General features: G+C 39.0%; 1 protein-coding gene across 1 annotated transcript; it reads right to left on the bottom strand.

The window, feature by feature from the left end:
* Positions 1-341: 341 nt before the first annotated feature.
* On the bottom strand, positions 342-2,845 carry LOC145096915 (uncharacterized). Its single transcript, XM_079034300.1, has 2 exons — positions 1,898-2,845; positions 342-1,124 (listed from the first exon to the last, which is right to left on the bottom strand). The coding sequence occupies exons 1-2, from the start codon at positions 2,757-2,759 to the stop codon at positions 619-621; spliced, it is 1,368 nt and encodes a 455-aa protein (XP_078890426.1). The 5' UTR covers positions 2,760-2,845; the 3' UTR covers positions 342-618.
* Positions 2,846-18,739: the final 15,894 nt, after the last annotated feature.

Genomic DNA, 18,739 nt, shown 5'->3' with positions numbered 1-18,739 from the left:
AAAAAAATGAAAATGACTATTAGAGACGACACTATTATCGGCGACACACGCTAATTACCAGAGAGAACCTATTAACGTCGATAACAGTTATTACCGTTGACATTTTAAGCAAAAGCAATGGGGCAGTACTAACGATTTTATAGCAGCGACATGTCGCCACTAATACCTTTACCGGGGACAAAGCTACGTTTTAGTGGCGGTTTTGTCGCCGCTAATACTCGTTTTTCTATATTAATATAAACACGATGAAATTATGGGAAACTTGAATGTCACTTACAAACAATCACATACTTGACACTCCTATAATATCCTACAAGAACCATTCTGAATAATAATAATAATAATAAAAATGTAATCTTTCGGTATAAATTATTTCACTTCAATTCCACTCAAATATACAACGTACACCTTGAAAACAAGGAAACACCAAATGAATCCGCATGGTTAGCCAATTTCAATGTTGTATCTACATCCGCTTTAAATATCTTGTAACAAAAAAATACAAGCCAAGTCCTCATCTAAAAGAACCAATGAAATATTCCTTAACTTAGGGCTTTGAATTATATACTTGGCCACAACAAATCAATTTTCACAAAAGAAGATCTGAAACATATTGGATTAGGAGGGTGTGATTGGTGATTTTCTGTAAGTATTACTATCTATCACGATTTCAAAAAGGTCCCCTTCAGACGCCTCATCATAATCCTTTGTCTTTCCTTTATTAACATTACTATTATATTGTCCACTTCTTGTCGCGTATCCATTCAACCAATATTGTGAATCTAATATTCCCATTGAAAAAAGCTCTTTGCTATCTTCATATCCTAACGATGTAGAATTTGCCATTGATCCAATGAAGCAAGGATTTTGGGTTCTTTGCAAATTTGCGGGTGCATATTTGAAGATACTTTGGCCAAAGTTTACAAGCACCATAACATCACTATTTGCTGCTAGTGTTGGATAGAGTGGACTCCCAAATTCTTCACCCTTACAATGTATTTCATGCACTAGTTTTGAATTTAGAGTGAAGAAAACTTTCTTCTGACTTGGGTTATACCCACAACCAATCACCGTATCTGTTTTTTCCCATATTTCTATTTCTGATTCAGTTTCGAGCTTCGTTCCTACAACATCATTACACACCAAATCGTTAAGTAAAATAGTTTTACAAACAAACTAGTTTATTTGCTTACAATATTATAAAGATATTAATCAATATAAATTAAAGCCTGATATGATCATTACGTAATAACATAATATAAAATGAAGACCAAAAGGATCATGTACGAAACAAAAGGTTAATTACTTATATAATATGCAAATGATCAGAACATTATTTAACTCGTATTTTAATTATTAAAAAACGGACGACATGGAAAGTAGGCACAACAACAATAATAAATAATTGGGCAGTCTTCCAAGTGTTCGAAAATTTTGAACAAAAGAAGTTGTATTTGTGGGTCACATGTTTGTTGTTAGATGCATATCCCATTGTTTCTTTATGTTATATTATATATAGACTTTCAAACAAAATCAAAACGAAGCAAGAATATTATTTTGTCTTGACTAAAGAAATTATAAACTACATCACTTATACTAGTAAACAGCTGATATGAAATCTTAAGACATGATTATTGGAGTGGTTGGTATATTCTTGAGATAGCATAGATTTAAAAAAAGACAAATTTCAAAAAAATAACAGTATATTTTATTTATGTTAACAATAAAAATAATATACTTTACTCTTTTCCATAAGAAAATAACCGACCTTTACCAGTGTCTCGATGTCGTTGAAAAGCTATTTTAACTTGTTATGATTTACTATATCTAATAATATAATATATGGTTTTTGAATTAGACTCTAGAAAAGGTCAAAAAAACAATGAATAGAGCATACCATCTACGTAAATAGAGCCATCGGAATTGAAGCCAACGGATGCCGGATAACTCCCCGGAAGTTTCACCGGAACAGACCCTTCACCGGTAAGACCCACCGACAGCATAACAATCACATCATTTTTCCCTTCAACTATACCCTTTGTACAATTTCGACCCTTCGAATCTTCAAAAATGACATGCAAGCCCTTGTCATTTACCTCATTCTCTTGAATTAGTTTTATATTTTCCCCTTCTCCCGTGTTTAACCTTCCCTTTCCGTTGATATCATCATCGTAGTTGGACAAAATAGTAATTTCAAAGTACGCTTCTTGCGGGAATGGCGATGGATTCCCCAACGCCGGACCAGGTAAAGGCAACGCCGATTTAATCACCGAAGCCGCTGTCATTGAAGTAGTTGTTGTTGTCGCGATTTTCTTTATTCCGGAATTAAGCCGAACTTTTTGCATGAAATCAGCGGATTCCTGGCAAACTTCCCAACTGGTTTCCACCTCCTCCGCGCGATCTTCACCGCTGACATCACCGCCGGAAGCGCAGGAGCCGAGTAGAAACCGGTTTGACCGAAGGGACGAGGAGGAGATGTATTCAGTAAATGCAAATCGTGACCAACCGTTTTCCACGGCGTCGGTGATGAGCGAAGGGTTGTCTGACCAACTGAACAGAGGTTTTGTGGACATCCCACGTTGGGAGCCGTAGTAACTTGATCTTCTTTTGGTGTTGACTTGATTATCTCGCTGATGAATGTCGGGGTCTCCGGCGATAGGCTGCGGGGGTTTTGGTTTGCAGAATAGGTGCTGGAAGAAGAAAATGAGGAGGAGGAATACTCCGGCGAGGGCTACCACCAATGCGCTGTGTATCAACATCTTGAATTGTGGAGATGAATGAAAGAATAGTTTTGATGAAATCGAAGTGGGTTATATGTGAAGGTGGACGGCGGGCATGGACTCTGGATTCTGGACTGGTTCAAGAAAAGAGAAACATGGAAAAATTAAGGAATATTTAATGGATAAAATATATAATTTAATATATTTTTCCCTCTTTATAAATTTGTTACATTAAATCGACACCACTTCTGCTGTTTTGACTTCTATTCGTTTTTATCTTGCCAACACTCCAGCAGACATGTTTCATATAGTAATATTACTTGCTCCTTGCAAAACAGTAAGAGGTTCTCACAAAAATGTGATTTTTAATGGGATGGAACTAATAATATTCTCTTATAGTAAATCTTAAATCATCTCTAATTTATCTCTATTTTTTTCTCCATAAATGGAATAAATAATGTTTCATCTTTAATCCTACTCCATTTTATATACCTTATTTTTTACCCAAAAAGTATATTTCTAAAATATTCTATTTTTACAACTTATATATATTGTCAAATACAACTCTCTACTAATTAAATTCTATATTTATGATTAATTAATACAAATTAGTATATAACATGATATTATAAATATTAAATATTGTATTTAACTTATAATTAATAGATAAAATAAACTAGAAATGTATAAAATAAAAATGAGAGAAACTAAAATTGGCAACCAAACTTCACCTCTATTTTTAAAGATATGAATAGTATTCCCCCATATATGGTGGAATACTATTCATATCTCCAAAAATGGAGGTGAAAATGGGGTAGAGTTGGAGAAGAATGGTGACAAAAATGGGGGAAGAAATAGAGTTTGGGTGTAGGTTGGAGATGCCCTTAATATTAGTTTTCGTTTCTAGAGGGATATATAGATCGAGACTGATCAGCTTGGATTCGGGCTTAAAATATCACGCAAGTCAATGGTTTTACCTCAAAGTCATTTATTATTGAACTCCACATCATTCATTAAACATCTATACAACACCACCAACAACCACCTATTCAATCCCAATCTCTATTTAATTTCTTCTACTTAATAATTCAACTCCTACATTCAACTCTATTCTATGTCATCATCCACACTTCATTCAACTCTTATTCTTATTCAACTCTTATACTAATTGTATCGTGGATGCTCTTACTTGGTATAACCCATTATTTATTACACAAGTTTTGTTTGTGTGTGTGAGGGGGGGGGGGGGGGGGGGGCATCAATGACAACTATGCTCGTCCAATCTCTTCCTCTTCATTGTGCATCCCCTCATTTATCGATTCATATATGTACTTGTTGAATGTTGATCCATTACTAAACAATAAAAATGATGATAAATGGCAGATAAAGATGAATGCGTTGATGGAATAACTAAAGCCTACTAAATATGTTGGGGAAAATATATCCCAACGATAGAATAAACTACAAAAAATTTTGATTAATAAGAATACACCACTCGAAATGCCAAAATTTTGATACCTAGAAAATGAGTCAACCTAACAACCTATAAGACCAAATAGGATGCGGAAATACTAAGGCAATAATGTCTAAATAAACAAACAATATGAAAATACAAGTACAACAATAACTTAGACAGAAAAAATTTAACCTGGTTTTACAAACTAATTGGTTGTGTACGTCGATCCATAGAAGAGATGATATCTTGTATATCCACAGTCAAAGGTGTCAAAAACAGGAAAAATAATTAATTAACCTTAAAAAAAACCTACCCCTAAAATTAAATGAGCAAAATGCGTCACTTTAATGAAAACAACCCTAAAATTAAACAAGCAAATTGCTACTTCTCGGCTACTCCAGGCAACAGTCAAGTGACCAATAAACTGAAATTTTGGAAAAGTGTTATAGATAAATTAGCTTATAACTTATTAGTTTATTGTTTATTAGCTTATTGCAGTGAGAATAAATAATTTTTGCAAAAGTGTTTGTGGTGGGAATAAACAATAAACAATAAACAAAGGGGGGAATGCTTATTAAAATCATCTTATTTAGCTTATTCTTAGCACAATAAGCTGATTTTTAAGGATTTCTATCCAAACACTTAAACTTAGCTTATTGTGGTGGGAATAAGAAATAAGCAATAAGCACCCTCTTTTTTCTCTATCCAAACACCCTTGAAGTTGCAACCGAATAGCGATTGGGTCTGACAAAAAAACCAAAACCATGATCCCACTATAATTAGTCGGCAAGTGGTTATTAACTCAGGCAAATTTCTTAAGGATCATCTTGAACAACTCGTAATGCATTATCAAGCTTTTCATCAAATTTCGTGTTTGCGTACAGGTAATCACCACACCTCCCAAGCAAATTTCGAATGCTTTGACTCTGTCGGTGGTTATTAACTCACACAAGTTCTTTAACATTATCTCCACCTTGATTTGAATCCTTCCTGATTGGAATCAGATTATCTGAGTCGGTTTGGATAGGTGAAGTTTCAACCATATCCTCTACAACATGTTTAGAAGATGGGAAGGAAGGAATTCATCCACAAACCGATTCGTCAAAACAGGGTGATTAGTCTCAGGGTCACCATCAAGACTAGAAGATCCAACCTAAGTAATCAGAGAACTTGAAGCCTTAAAGGGTGATGGTTCATCAAAAGTGAAACGAAACGAAACCATAACCTTATTTGACTATGTATAACCAAAGATACACATTATAATTGTAGGATTGATTAGATTCTAGAAGACATAAATCATGTTTGAATAAAAGAATTTTAATGAACACAAGCAAGTAGATATGATCTGATTTTTTAATTAGAGACTAAGAAACTCAATTACAAAATGACGTAAGAACCTTTCAAAAGATACTTTCTACCTAACTACCATCCCTTACATATAATACAAAACAAGGGACTCGGTTAGGAGATAACCAATTAGGTTACGAGACCTAAGCTAAGACATGTTGTTAATTTAGCTAAGTAAACAACATTGCAAAGCCTAATAACAAACTACGAAACAAAACTTTCTTTTGCATTTATAAGTTGAACAATTAAAAATACAACATACTGAAACCTTTCGCATAGAGACTCAAACACAAGACCTAACAATACCTCCCCCCTGTGTTGAGTCGTGAAAGTTGTCTTCACTTGACTTCTTCAAAAACTTGAGGAATATTTCTAAGTATGATCCAAGCTGTTATCCACCATCGTAATATATCAGATACATAGTTGATATCGCTCTTTGAGTTTACCTTACATATTCTAGCTTTCGTAATAATACCCGTAAGTGTACCAGATCTGTAACAGTGTTTTACTTGTAAAAACATTGAGTAGTTCTTCAAATTTCTGGTTTCATGCACCTTGTAAACTACTCCTCAAGGTTCCTTCTGTATAAATGTAACACCCGGAAACCAGAAGGCCAAATGAGGAAAGAAAATCCCCAAACAAGAAGGCAACTCGTCGAGCTCCAATGTGAGAACTCGACAATGAGGAAGGTTGTTCCGCATGTTTTTGGAAGACTAACTCGACGAGTTGGACTGGGTTTGGAAAACCCTAAATCTGGGATTTTACACCCGATTTATACATCCTAAACTCTAGGGTTTCCAGCCTCCATTGTCCAAACCCTGAGTCCAGAAACCCTAATGCTAGTTTGAGTGTTGTGAGCCATCCTTGAGAGAATCTTGGTGTGTTTAGAAGCTTGTGAAGGAAGGAGACGCTTGGGAATTCAATAAGAAGCTAGTAGATCCAGAGACTCCATTTCATTCTTATCACTTTTTGGTAATCAAGTCTCAAACATGCGTAATAGCTTCTTAGATATCTTTATTATCATTTTATAGGGTTTTTGGTCCAAGAAGCTTGATCTTTGGGATATGGACATCCCAAGTTAGAACACCATCAGATTTGGAACCATGGAGGGCTTTCATGACATAAAGGTACAAACTTTATGGCCATTGAAGCCCCATGCAAGCTATAGGGTGACATTTTGGCCTTTTTAAGCTCCAAAAGGCCATGCATGGAGAGAAAGGTGGAAACTTTACGTGTTATGTAGTGTATAGGGTCCAGATCTCAGTTCGTATGCTTTAGCTTGAAGGGTTGATGGCTTGTGGACCAAGATATAGGTCCTAAATAGTTTGGGTTTGAGCTAAACCCATTAAGTAAGGGTATTACCGGGTAAAGTTGGAAACTTTACCCTCAAAAGGACATTTTCAGTATGTATGTGAAGTATGAAGCTCAGAATTGAAGTGTAAGGGCTTAATCCATTAAGATGGCCCAAAAAGACTGAGGAACTCGTTGAGTCCATAGGGGAACTCGATGAGTTGAGTCGATTTGTCCTGACTCTGTCCCAGGTAGAACTCGACGAGTCCGAGGAAGGACTCGATGAGTTGACTCGCTTTATAACGACTACGAGTAGCAAGGGAACTCAGCGAGTTAGGGGGATGACTCGAAGAGTTGAGTCAAATTGGAGTGTTAACATTGACTTTGACTAGGCGTTGACTTTGACCTTGACTTTGACTTTGACTTGGACCAAGATTGACCCCAGAGGGTTCTGAAGTATGGAAAGCGTTCAAAAGGGTTGAGTATAGTCAATATTTTGACAAGAGTATGTGAGGGGTGGAATGGTCTTCTACCCCACTAAGGACTTACGGTTAAGTTATAAGAATCCTGGACTTATCTTAATTGTATGATGATCAGTAGCTTAGGGAGTCGAGAGATCGGCAGTTCAGGGATCTGGCAACTAGCAGCGAGAGATTTATCATGGGATTTGGCAGTCAGCTTGTGAGGTGAGTTTTCTCCTGTAGGAACGGGGCGAAGGCACCAATGCCGACTTGTTTCTGTATGTTAGTATGTTCCGAACTAAAGTCCGATTCCGGGGCAAGCCCGAGGAATGTTTGTATGCTTGATGTCTTCGTGATTCTTGTATATGATTGTTTGAATGTTTCCATACTACGGTCTGATGTTGGGGTAAGTCTGAGGAATGTTTATATGCTTCAGGATTTCGGTCCAATGCCTGGCGGGGCCCGAGGAAGGTTTATATGTATGTTTCTGAACTACGGTTCGATGTCGGGTGGTACCCGATGAAGGAATGCATTTTTAGTTATACTTGTTGTCTTTGTGATACTTGTATGTGCATGTTAGGGAGATGAGTGTGGGCGAGGTTCTGTATCTCATCACTAGTTGGGTGTAGATGGGGTTCCATATCTCACCATTAGTAGAGTAGGGACAGGGCCCATGAGACGCAAGGCCTTAAGACTAGAAGATATAGTGTTGTGTATGATTCTTTATGTACTAGCATGATTACATGTTATTTTTTATATGTGCATAGCGGGCGGGGTCCAGAGACAGGCGGGTCCTCATAGAGACATATTTGTATATCGAGCGGGGCTCGATGCGAGGTGGGGCTTGATGCCAGGCGGGGATTGATGCCGAACTTTGTTCGATGCAGGGCGCCGCAGCGACCTTTCTTCAAAAGCGGTTTGTTACCTATAATTACTGAATCCCTGGGACATACAAGTAGTTTTGAAAGAGTAGATCAGCATTTAAGCTGGTGAGTTTCATAAGTATTAAATGACAATGTTTGTATGAAATGAAATGTTTTGTTCTTGTTTGTTTGTTCCTAGAAAATCCTATATTTTCTATTAACATAAATGTAGCCTTCTTTCAAGACCAATGTTTGTTTCTAGAAAATGTATTTACGTATAAAATTTCCAATACTTCTGAAAAACGCCGTAAATCAATGTGTTTTTAATACTCCATGTGAGTTTTATAACCATGCTATTGACTAGAAATGCCTATACACAACGTTCTTCAGGCGTTGGAATGTTCTGACGTTTGTCACCCCAAATGGTGGACTGTAGCTAACAGTCAGGGCGCGGGTTGTCAATCCCGTATAGATCTATACACAAACCTCATGCTCCCCCTCCAAGGGATTCTGGTATATAATACAGGACTTGAAATGTGTACTCGAACGTACTTGAAGTTAATGTCTCACAAAACTTAGTATAAAACAGATTTACGTGCAAAAAAGGTCATTAGTTCTTGTATGTGAAAGTAAACTTCTTGAAATAGTGTTTCTAGTATGTAAAAGTTCGTAATGTCCTCCTAAAACTATACCTATTATAGTTTTCTAAAAGTGTGTCTCATTTGTATAGTACTCCCTAGTAATAATGCTCACTTGTTATGATAAGTTATAATTTATATAGTACCAAGATGAACACATATAGATACAGTATAAGCAGAGTGTTTAATCTATATATATATATATATATATATATATATATATATATATATATAACCATATTTTTCATTTCCAAAAATATGATGTTATCGTGATATATTTTGCATACGAAAGTTTCCCTATAATAGTTATAAATCACATATGATTCCGTTGATAAAAAGTGTATAACAAAACTTTATATATAACACATGATAATAATCATATGTTTTACTTGTATTCCCTCCTTAAAAGCATATAAAAGTTATTTATAAAACATTAAAAAGTATAGATTATAAGGGTATGAACTCACTTGAAAGATCGGAAAAAGCATGATGAAAAACCGGGCATAAATTCTTCTCGGGAAAGCGGATTTTCTCGGGATTCTCGGGAATCTCCGGAGCACAAACGACCTTCGGGACTTGAGCAAAGTGATCGGGGCTTCGGGTTAGCACGGGCACGGAAAACGAGGCAAAACGCAAGAAAAATGAGAGAAAATGAGCAAGTTTCCCCGGAACCCTCGCATCCCTTTTATAGGGCCTGAGAGGCCTCGGTACGCTGGGCGTACGAGGTTACGCGGGGCGTACTCGTGCGTCATGCATGACCGAGTCCTCGACTGCCTCGGCTTCGGACGGGACGGGGCATAGCGTCGCATAGGGGCGACGTGGAGGAACCGGAGCCTAGTCCTTGAGTACGCTGGGCGTACAAGGGTACGCCGGGCGTAACTCGGATGGACCCGGTGACTCACCCTTCGGATAATACCGATTTTTTAATTAAATTTATATATTAATTATTTTTAGCAAACTTCAAAAATTCATATATCCTTCATACGAACTCCAATTTCGACGTTATTTATACCCACGCGTAGGTGAGACTACGCTCTACAACTTTCGTTTAGATTTCGTCGGCAAATTTTGAAATTATTTTTATTATTTATTTTTAAAATGTTGCGTTTAAGAAAATATCGTTAGAAATTCATAACTTCTTTATCTGACGTCTGTTTTTGCCAGACTTTTTACCGCTGAAATACCATTGTCGAGACCTTCGATTCTCGTTTAGGTCATTCCGGCCAACGGTCGCTCGATCTCCGATTCGAGTTTTTAGCTGTCTGTCGCTAAGCCGAACTTGGAAAAATCATAACTTCAATATACAAAGTCGGATTTGGGCGTTCTTTTTACATACGATCAGGTTTAATGACATCAAACATAATAGGTAATTAAATAGAAACTTTTTGGACATTTTATTTTCGAAGTTAATTTCATTTTCTCAAAAGTGGTTACAATACTTGACTTTTTAGGTCATTACATAGAGTTGAAATATCGGGTTGTCACATCATCCCCCCGTTAGAGGGTAATTTTGTTTCATCTAGTCTTCGCGTTCCCATGTGAATTCAGGTCTTCGCTTGGCGTTCCAGCGAACCTTCACAATGGGTATGCGACTTTGTTTCGTTTGTTTGACCTCTCGGTCCATGATTTCTACCGGTTCTTCCACAAAGCTGAGGCTCTCGTTGATCTCGATCTCGTCGAGTGGAATAGCAAGAGTCTCATCGGACAAACACTTTTTCAAATTCGAGACATGGAAGGTTGGATGTGCGTTACTAAGTTCATGCGGTAGATTAAGCTTGTAAGCCACAGGGCCGATTCTGGCAAGAATCTAGAAAGGCCATACGTATCTTGGATTTAGTTTCCCACACTTTCCAAAGCATATTAAACCCTTTCATGGTGAGACCTTCAATAAAACGTGGTCTCCTACCTGGAATTCCAAAGGTTTCCTCCTTTGGTCAGCGTAGCTTTTCTGTCGGTCTCTAGAGGCCTTCAATCGTTCATGAATTTGAACGATCTTCTCTGTCGTTTCTCGTATGATTTCCGGACCAGTGAGAGTGCTTTCAGGAACTCGTCCTTTAGCTAACTGGGTGTCGCCAACTTCAGTCCAGCACAGAGGGGACCTGCACTTTCGACCATAGAGGGCTTCAAACGGAGCAGCCTTTATGCTTGTATGCTAACTATTGTTGTATGAAAATTCGACAAGGGTAAATGGATATCCCATGCCTTTCCAAAGTCAATCACACAGGCTCTCAGCATATCTTCCAAAGTTTGTATTGTTCTCTCACTTTGCCCGTTTGTTTGTGGGTGGTAGGTTGTACTCATGTCTAGCCTAGTCCCTAGGGAACTTTGTAGTGACTGCCAGAATCTTGAAGTGAATCTACTATCTCTATCGGAGATAATGGATATCGGAACACCATGCAGTCGCACTATTTCCCTTATGTAAGTTCTTGTAAGCTTTTCCATCTTGTCAGTCTCCTTGATTGGTAGGAAATTCGCGGATTTGGTCAATCTGTCGACGATGACCCATATGGTATCGAGTCCACCCGTCATCTTGGGCAACTTGGTTATGAAGTCCATAGTAATCCGTTCCCATTTCCATTCTGGTATCTCCGGTTGTTGTAGTAATCCTGACGGTTTCTGATACTCGACCTTAACCTTAGCGCAAGTAAGGCATTTACTTACGAAGGTAGCAATTTCTGCTTTCATGTTAGGCCACCAGTACAGTTTCTTAAGATCCAGATACATTTTATCTGAACCTGGGTGAACGGAATATCTCGTGTTGTGTGCTTCGGCCATGACTACGTCTCTAAAACCACCATGTTTCGGTGTCCAGATTCGGTCCATGAGATAATATGCTCCGCCTCCCTTGATTTCTAGATTCTTTTCCATTCCTCTCAGGGATTCACCCGCTACATTTTCAGGTTGTAAAGCTTCCAGTTGTGCCTCCTTAATTTGTGTGGATAAGTGGGAATGGATAGTCATAGTCAGAGATTTGACTCTCCGACCAGTGTATTCTTTTCGACTGAGGGCATCAGCTACCACGTTGGCCTTACCAGGATGATAACGAAATTCACATCCGTAGTCATTGAGTAACTCAACCCATCGTCGTTGTCGCGTGTTAAGTTCCTTCTGATCAAAAATGTGTTGAAGGCTCTTGTGATCGGTGAAAATAGTACTCTTTGTTCCGTATAAGTAGTGTCTCCAGATCTTCAGAGCAAATACTACTGCTCCTAACTCAAGATCGTGTGTCGTATAGTTCACTTCGTGTGTCTTAAGCTGTCGGGAGGCATAAGCAATAACCTTCCCTCTCTGCATAAGAACACAACCAAGTCCTTGGTTTGATGCATCGCAATACACTACGAAATCTTCTATCCCTTTGGGGAGGGATAGTATCGGTGCGGTGCACAAGGCCTGTTTCAGTGTTTGGAACGCCTTCTCTTGTTTCGCTTCCCAGTCAAAGGCCATGCCTTTCTAGGTTAATGTAGTAAGAGGTTTCGCAATGCTAGAGAAGTTCTTTATGAATCTGCGATAGTAGCCAGCGAGACCTAGAAATTGACGAATCTCTGTAGGTGTCTTTGGTGCCGACCAATTCTCAATGGCCTTAATTTTGGAGGGGTCCACGTGTATCCCCTTCTCGCTAACAACGTGGCCAAAAAATTCGACTCTTCGAATCCAAAATTTGCATTTAAAGAACTTTGCATAGAGTTTCTCCGATCGCAGTGTTTCTAAGACTTTTCATTGGTGTTGACTGTGCTCTTCCTTACTTAGGGAGTAGATGAGTATATCATCGATGAAGACGATGACAAATTGATCTAAGTAAGGACGGCACACCCTATTCATTAGGTCCTTGAATACTGCTGGTGCGCTGGTTAATCCGAACGGCATCACTACAAACTCATAGTGTCCGTAACGGGTTCGGAAAGCTGTCTTGGGAATATCCTCCTCTAGTACTCGTAATTGGTGATATCCGGATCGTAGGTCTATCTTCGAGAAATAGTTTGCTCCCTGAAGTTGATCAAATAGGTCGTCAATGCGGGGTAGAGGATAACGATTTTTGACAGTAAGTTTGTTGAGTTCTCTGTAGTCAATGTACATACGGAACGATCCGTCTTTCTTCTTTACGAACAAGACTGGTGCTCCCCATGGAGAGAAACTCGGTCTGATGAATCCTTTTTGATGGAGTTCGTTAAGCTGACTGGAAAGTTCTTGCATCTCTACTGGTTCCAGACGATAAGGCGATTTCGCTACTGGGGTAGCCCCTGGAACTAAGTCGATTCTGAACTCGACTTGGCTTTGTGGCGGTAATCCCGATAGTTCTTCTGGAAAGATATCGGGAAAGTCGCGTACTTCTGGAATGTTCTTGATGTCCTTCCATTCCTGACTCGTATCGACGATGTGTGCATGGAATCCTGACTCGAAGACTGACTCTGTCCTTTCAATCCACTGCCTCAAAATCATCACACCACCGGTCCCATTAAACATTCGGAGTTTGGCATTCGTAAAGTCTTTATAGGTGCACTCTCGGGGTTGTCCATGACTCTCGCCATGGTTGGAAGGAAACGTGCCAATTCCCGAGCCAGTAGCAACAGGGGTATTGAGTTGTGACATGGCAGCCGCTACAGCTGCAGTGACTGCTGCTTGGAACATGGCAGCATCAAATTGAGGTGGTGGAGGCGGTGGTGGTATCGGTGCTTCCTCACCGTTGTTTCGTCTCAGGTTTCTACGCGGAGGCATCCTTCAACTATAGGTTGAAAAGATAAAGATAAGAATTCCATAGCATAGAAAATGTATGTGTCTCATGAACTAAATCGTTACAGTTCAACAACAGATGATAGTATGAGTTTTAAAGATAGAAGGATGAAAGTTATTCGTAAATCCGAATATATGAAACAAGCGTATGGTTCCTCCATAATATTTTAAAGGATTGAACGAAATACTAAAAGTAGTAATAATAGCGTGCCAATTATATTAATATAATAGTTGATACAACGATCACGAATATTTGACCCCTAAAAGGGTCTCCGGTTACAAAGTTTAAGAAAAATAAAAACTTTTAGCCGAGGTCCTAACTTACAACAAAATTTGGGATTTTGGCAAGCACTACTTGCGACGTAGGTTGCGCTTGGAGCTTGATTCCGCATCCGATTGCTTTGCTTCCATAAGACGCCTATCGAAAGCGGCCTGTTGTTCCCTTAATTCGGCGAGGGCTGCAATCATTTGCGCCCGTAATGCCTCGGTTTGGAGTTGGGCATTGTCCTGAGCTCTGTCCAGCCTACGGATGTCAGAAGTGTGAACCTGTACTTCCACATTGACTTCCTGAATCCGGCTAGCTTGAACTCCAGATTGGTAGGACTGGTTGGCGAGTTTGCCCATCATGACTGGGAGTGCCCGATCGGCTGAACCTCCGCCGCGGACATCGTAGAAGTCTTGGCACATGCCATAGGGAGGGCGTAGACTTTGTTGTTGGCTCCAATGGTGGAGGTGACTTCCCCAAACGGGAGTCGGTCCTTGAAAGTTCCTTACGAAGGCAGGAGGTTGTGCGGGTGGTGGGTTGATCACTTTCGGCTCTGAGTCGGTACCGGAGTCATCCTCTTCATCCAATTCTATGGGTTCTTCGTCCTCCTCGCGATCATCTTCGATCCATCCTCCGTTGCCTTGGTTGGGATAGTAGGGGTCGCCGGGGTGATGAAATCCAACCATTTGACTGTACGAGAATAGGGTTATAAGAATTGAATAAAGTCGGAACATGTAAGACTAAACATGTAAGTTAACTAGTTTATGTAGCAAATACTCCTATAGTATTTAAATTCCTGTGTTTGATCCTCGTGATGTTTTTGGTAAGTTTTGACTTGTTGCTCACTACAAGCGTTCCTCGATATACATTGGTCCGATCTCGGGCAAATATAGTTGATCACGCTATATTTGTCCCAAATTTGATTACATATATCGAGTCTTAATCGTAGTGTCTAACTTGTCTAAATACTTGTTGTATAGTTAATAATCATGAAAATAATTTGTTGTATGCATGTATTTGTACTTGAATGAACTAACATTTTAAGTTAAACGAAACGCGGCTTATGCGTAAAACAAAAATCGTTTTGTTAGAGAGTATTAGTCCCTTAAGCATTTATAGTTTGTATATCTTATGTGGTTCGATATACTTAGTTCACTATAAACATTGCTCTGATACTAATCTGTCACACCCCCAAACCGGAACGGCGGAAACGTTCAGGGGCGAATGACTTCATGTGGTAACGTAACAAATGAATACATAGTAAAGAAAGCAATACAACCATCATATATATAATTGAAAGTTTACATTGTCAAAAGGTACATGTTCAAAATCAATTACAATATGATGTCAAAATATGAATTTAAACTGGCGCCGCAGCGACCTTTCTTCAAAAGCGGTTTGTTACCTGTAATTACTGAATCCCTGGGACATACAAGTAGTTTTCAAAGAGTAGATTAGCATTTAAGCTGGTGAGTTTCATAAGTATTAAATGACAATGTTTGTATGAAATGAAATGTTTTGTTCTTGTTTGTTTGTTCCTAGAAAATCCTATATTTTCTATTAACATAAATGTAGCCTTCTTTCAAGACGAATGTTTGTTTCTAGAAAATGTATTTACGTATAAATTTCCAATACTTCTGAAAAACGCCGTAAATCAATGTGTTTTTAATACTCCATGTGAGTTTTATAACCATGCTATTGACTAGAAATGCCTATACACAACGTTCTTCAGGCGTTGGAATGTTCTGACGTTTGTCACCCCAAATGGTGGACTGTAGCTAACAGTCAGGGCGCGGGTTGTCAAGCCCGTATAGATCTATACACAAACCTCATGCTCCCCCTCCAAGGGATTCTAGTATATAATACAGGACTTGAAATGTGTACTCGAACGTACTTGAAGTTAATGTCTCACAAAACTTAGTATAAAACAGATTTACGTGCGAAAATGGTCATTAGTTCTTGTATGTGAATGTAAACTTCTTGAAATAGTGTTTCTAGTATGTAAAAGTCCGTAATGTCCTCGTAAAACTATACCTGTTATAGTTTTCTAAAAGTGTGTCTCGTTTGTATAGTACTCCCTAGTAATAATGCTCACTTGTTATGATAAGTTATAATTTATATAGTACCAAGATGAACACATATAGATACAATATAAGCAGAGTGTTTAATCTATATATATATATATATATATATATATATATATATATATATATATATATATATATATATATATATATAACCATATTTTTCATTTCCAAAAATATGATGTTATCGTGATATATTTTGCATACGAAAGTTTCCATATAATAGTTATAAATCACATATGATTCCGTTGATAAAAAGTGTATAACAAAACTTTATATATAACACATGATAATAATCGTATGTTTTACTTGTATTCCCTCCTTAAAAGCATATAAAAGTTATTTATAAAACATTAAAAAGTATAGATTATAAGGGTATGAACTCACTTGAAAGATCGGAAAAAGCATGATGAAAAACCGGGCAGAAATTCTTCTCGGGAAAGCGGATTTTCTCGGGATTCTCGGGAATCTCCGGAGCACAAACGACCTTCGGGACTTGAGCAAAGTGATCGGGGCTTCGGGTTAGCACGGGCATGGAAAACGAGGCAAAACGCAAGAAAAATGAGAGAAAATGAGCAAGTTTCCCCGGAACCCTCGCATCCCTTTTATAGGGCCTGAGAGGCCTCGGTACGCTGGGCGTACGAGGTTACGCGGGGCGTACTCGTGCGTCATGCATGACCGAGTCCTCGACTGCCTCGGCTTCGGACGGGACGGGGCATAGCGTCGCATAGGGGCGACGTGGAGGAACCGGAGCCTAGTCCTTGAGTACGCTGGGCGTACAAGGGTACGCCGGGCGTAACTCGGATGGACCCGGTGACTCACCCTTCGGATAATACCGATTTTTTAATTAAATTTATATATTAATTATTTTTAGCAAACTTCAAAAATTCATATATCCTTCATACGAACTCCAATTTCGACGTTATTTATACCCACGCGTAGGTGAGACTACGCTCTACAACTTTCGTTTAGATTTCGTCGGCAAATTTTGAAATTATCTTTATTATTTATTTTTAAAATGTTGCGTTTAAGAAAATTTCGTTAGAAATTCATAACTTCTTTATCTGACGTCTGTTTTTGCCAGACTTTTTACCGCTGAAATACCATTGTCGAGACCTGCGATTCTCGTTTAGGTCATTCCGGCCAACGGTCGCTCGATCTCCGATTCGAGTTTTTAGCTGTCTGTCGCTAAGCCGAACTTGGAAAAATCATAACTTCAATATACGAAGTCGGATTTGGGCGTTCTTTTTACGTACGATCAGGGTTTAATGACATCAAACATAGTAGATAATTAAATAGAAACTTTTTGGACATTTTATTTTCGAAGTTAATTTCATTATCTCAAAAGTGGTTACAATACTTGACTTTTTAGGTCATTACATAGAGTTGAAATATCGGGTTGTCACAGTTTAGATCTATTTCAAGGATCTTGTCTGAGTCTAACATTGTATGGTAGGACCTTGGATTCGATGAATTATCTGGTCTTAGTCATATGTAATGGTATTCGCAACTAGTTAGGGGAGATTATAGGGACTTCTTATGCAGCTAATGGCGGAGAGTGGGTTGGTGATTACTCTAGTGCAAGCCTAGGATGAGATTAGCATGAGAACAAAAGTAGTAGTAGAAGGGACTTGGTGGAGTCAGGGCAGTTCTTTAGGAATGTACGGATAGATTGGAAGGTAGAATGGGCTCGTACTACTAAACGCAGAGGATCCGTACTCGAATCTAGGAAGGCTGAGTTGAAGCCAGGAAACTTGTAGTATATGTGATCCCTTGAGATAAGATGAGTATTCTGATGTTTGTTATGGTGTGTTTTTCAGTATGGTGACACTACACACTAGACCAATGGGCACTTCTAGCGCTGGTGAGGGATCAGGCTCGGGCTTTGGAGCCGGACACCTGAATAACCAGATGAGGGAGTTCATCTCTTCTGAGATTATGCACAGTATATTAAACCAGACTCCTATGATCTTCGGTACGATCAAGGAGGGCATATTAGAGCTTTTGGATGAGAGACTGAGTGCGTTCCGCACCGAGATAGCGGCCATAATGGGGGTGAAGCTCATATCTGAAGAGTATGAGCTCAGATTTGAAGAGTAAGGGCTTAATCCATTAAGATGGCCCAAAAATACTGAAGAACTCATCGAGTCCATATGGGAACTCGGCGAGTTGAGTCGATTTGTCCTGATTCTGTACTAGGTAGAACGCGACGAGTCCGAGGAGGGACTGAACGAGTTAACTCGCTTTATAACGACTACGAGTAGCAAGGGAACTTGGCGAGTCAGGGGGATGACTCGTCAAGTTGAGTCAACTTGGATTGTTGACTTTGACTTTGACTGGGCGTTGAATTTGACCTTGACTTTAACTTAGACCAAGAATGACCCCGGAGGGTTATGAAGTATGGAAAGGGTTTAAAAGGGATGAATAGAGTCCATATTTGGACAAGAGTATGTGAGGGGTGGATTGTTCTTCTACCCCAGTGAGTACTTATGGTTAAGTTATAAGAATCCTGGACTTATCTAAATTGTATGATGATTAGTAGCTCGGAGATTCGAGAGATCGGCAGTTCGGGGATCTGCCTGCTAGTAGCGAAAGATTTATCACAGGATTTTGCAGTCAGCTTGTGAGGTGAGTGTTCTCCTATAGAAACGGTTCAAAGGCACCAATGTCGACCCGTTTATGTATGTTAGTATGTTCCAGACTAAGGTCTAATGTCGGGGCAAGCCCAAGGAATATTTGTATGCTTGATGTCTTCGTGATTCTTGTATGTGTCTGTTTGTATGTTTCCGGACTATGGTCCGATACCGGGGTAAGCCCAAGGAATGTTTTTATGCTTCCAAAATTCGGTCTGATGTCGGGCAGGGCCTGAGGAAGGTTTATATGTATG

The sequence above is a fragment of the Lactuca serriola genome, chromosome 4 (assembly GCF_051521515.1).
Source record: "Lactuca serriola cultivar US96UC23 chromosome 4, Lser_US96UC23_V15, whole genome shotgun sequence".
Classification (NCBI taxonomy): domain Eukaryota; kingdom Viridiplantae; phylum Streptophyta; class Magnoliopsida; order Asterales; family Asteraceae; genus Lactuca; species Lactuca serriola.
The sequence above is the reverse complement of the archived record's forward strand: the minus strand, read 5'-3'. Positions and strand labels throughout refer to the sequence as shown.

Bases quoted from the DNA above. Each gene is read 5' to 3' on its own strand.
- LOC145096915 (XM_079034300.1), bottom strand. From the start codon at position 2,759: ATGTTGATACACAGCGCATTGGTGGTAGCCCTCGCCGGAGTATTCCTC. The intron at 1,125-1,897 runs GTATGCTCTATT...ATGATGTTGTAG, and splicing joins TGGCTCTATTTACGTAGATG to GAACGAAGCTCGAAACTGAA.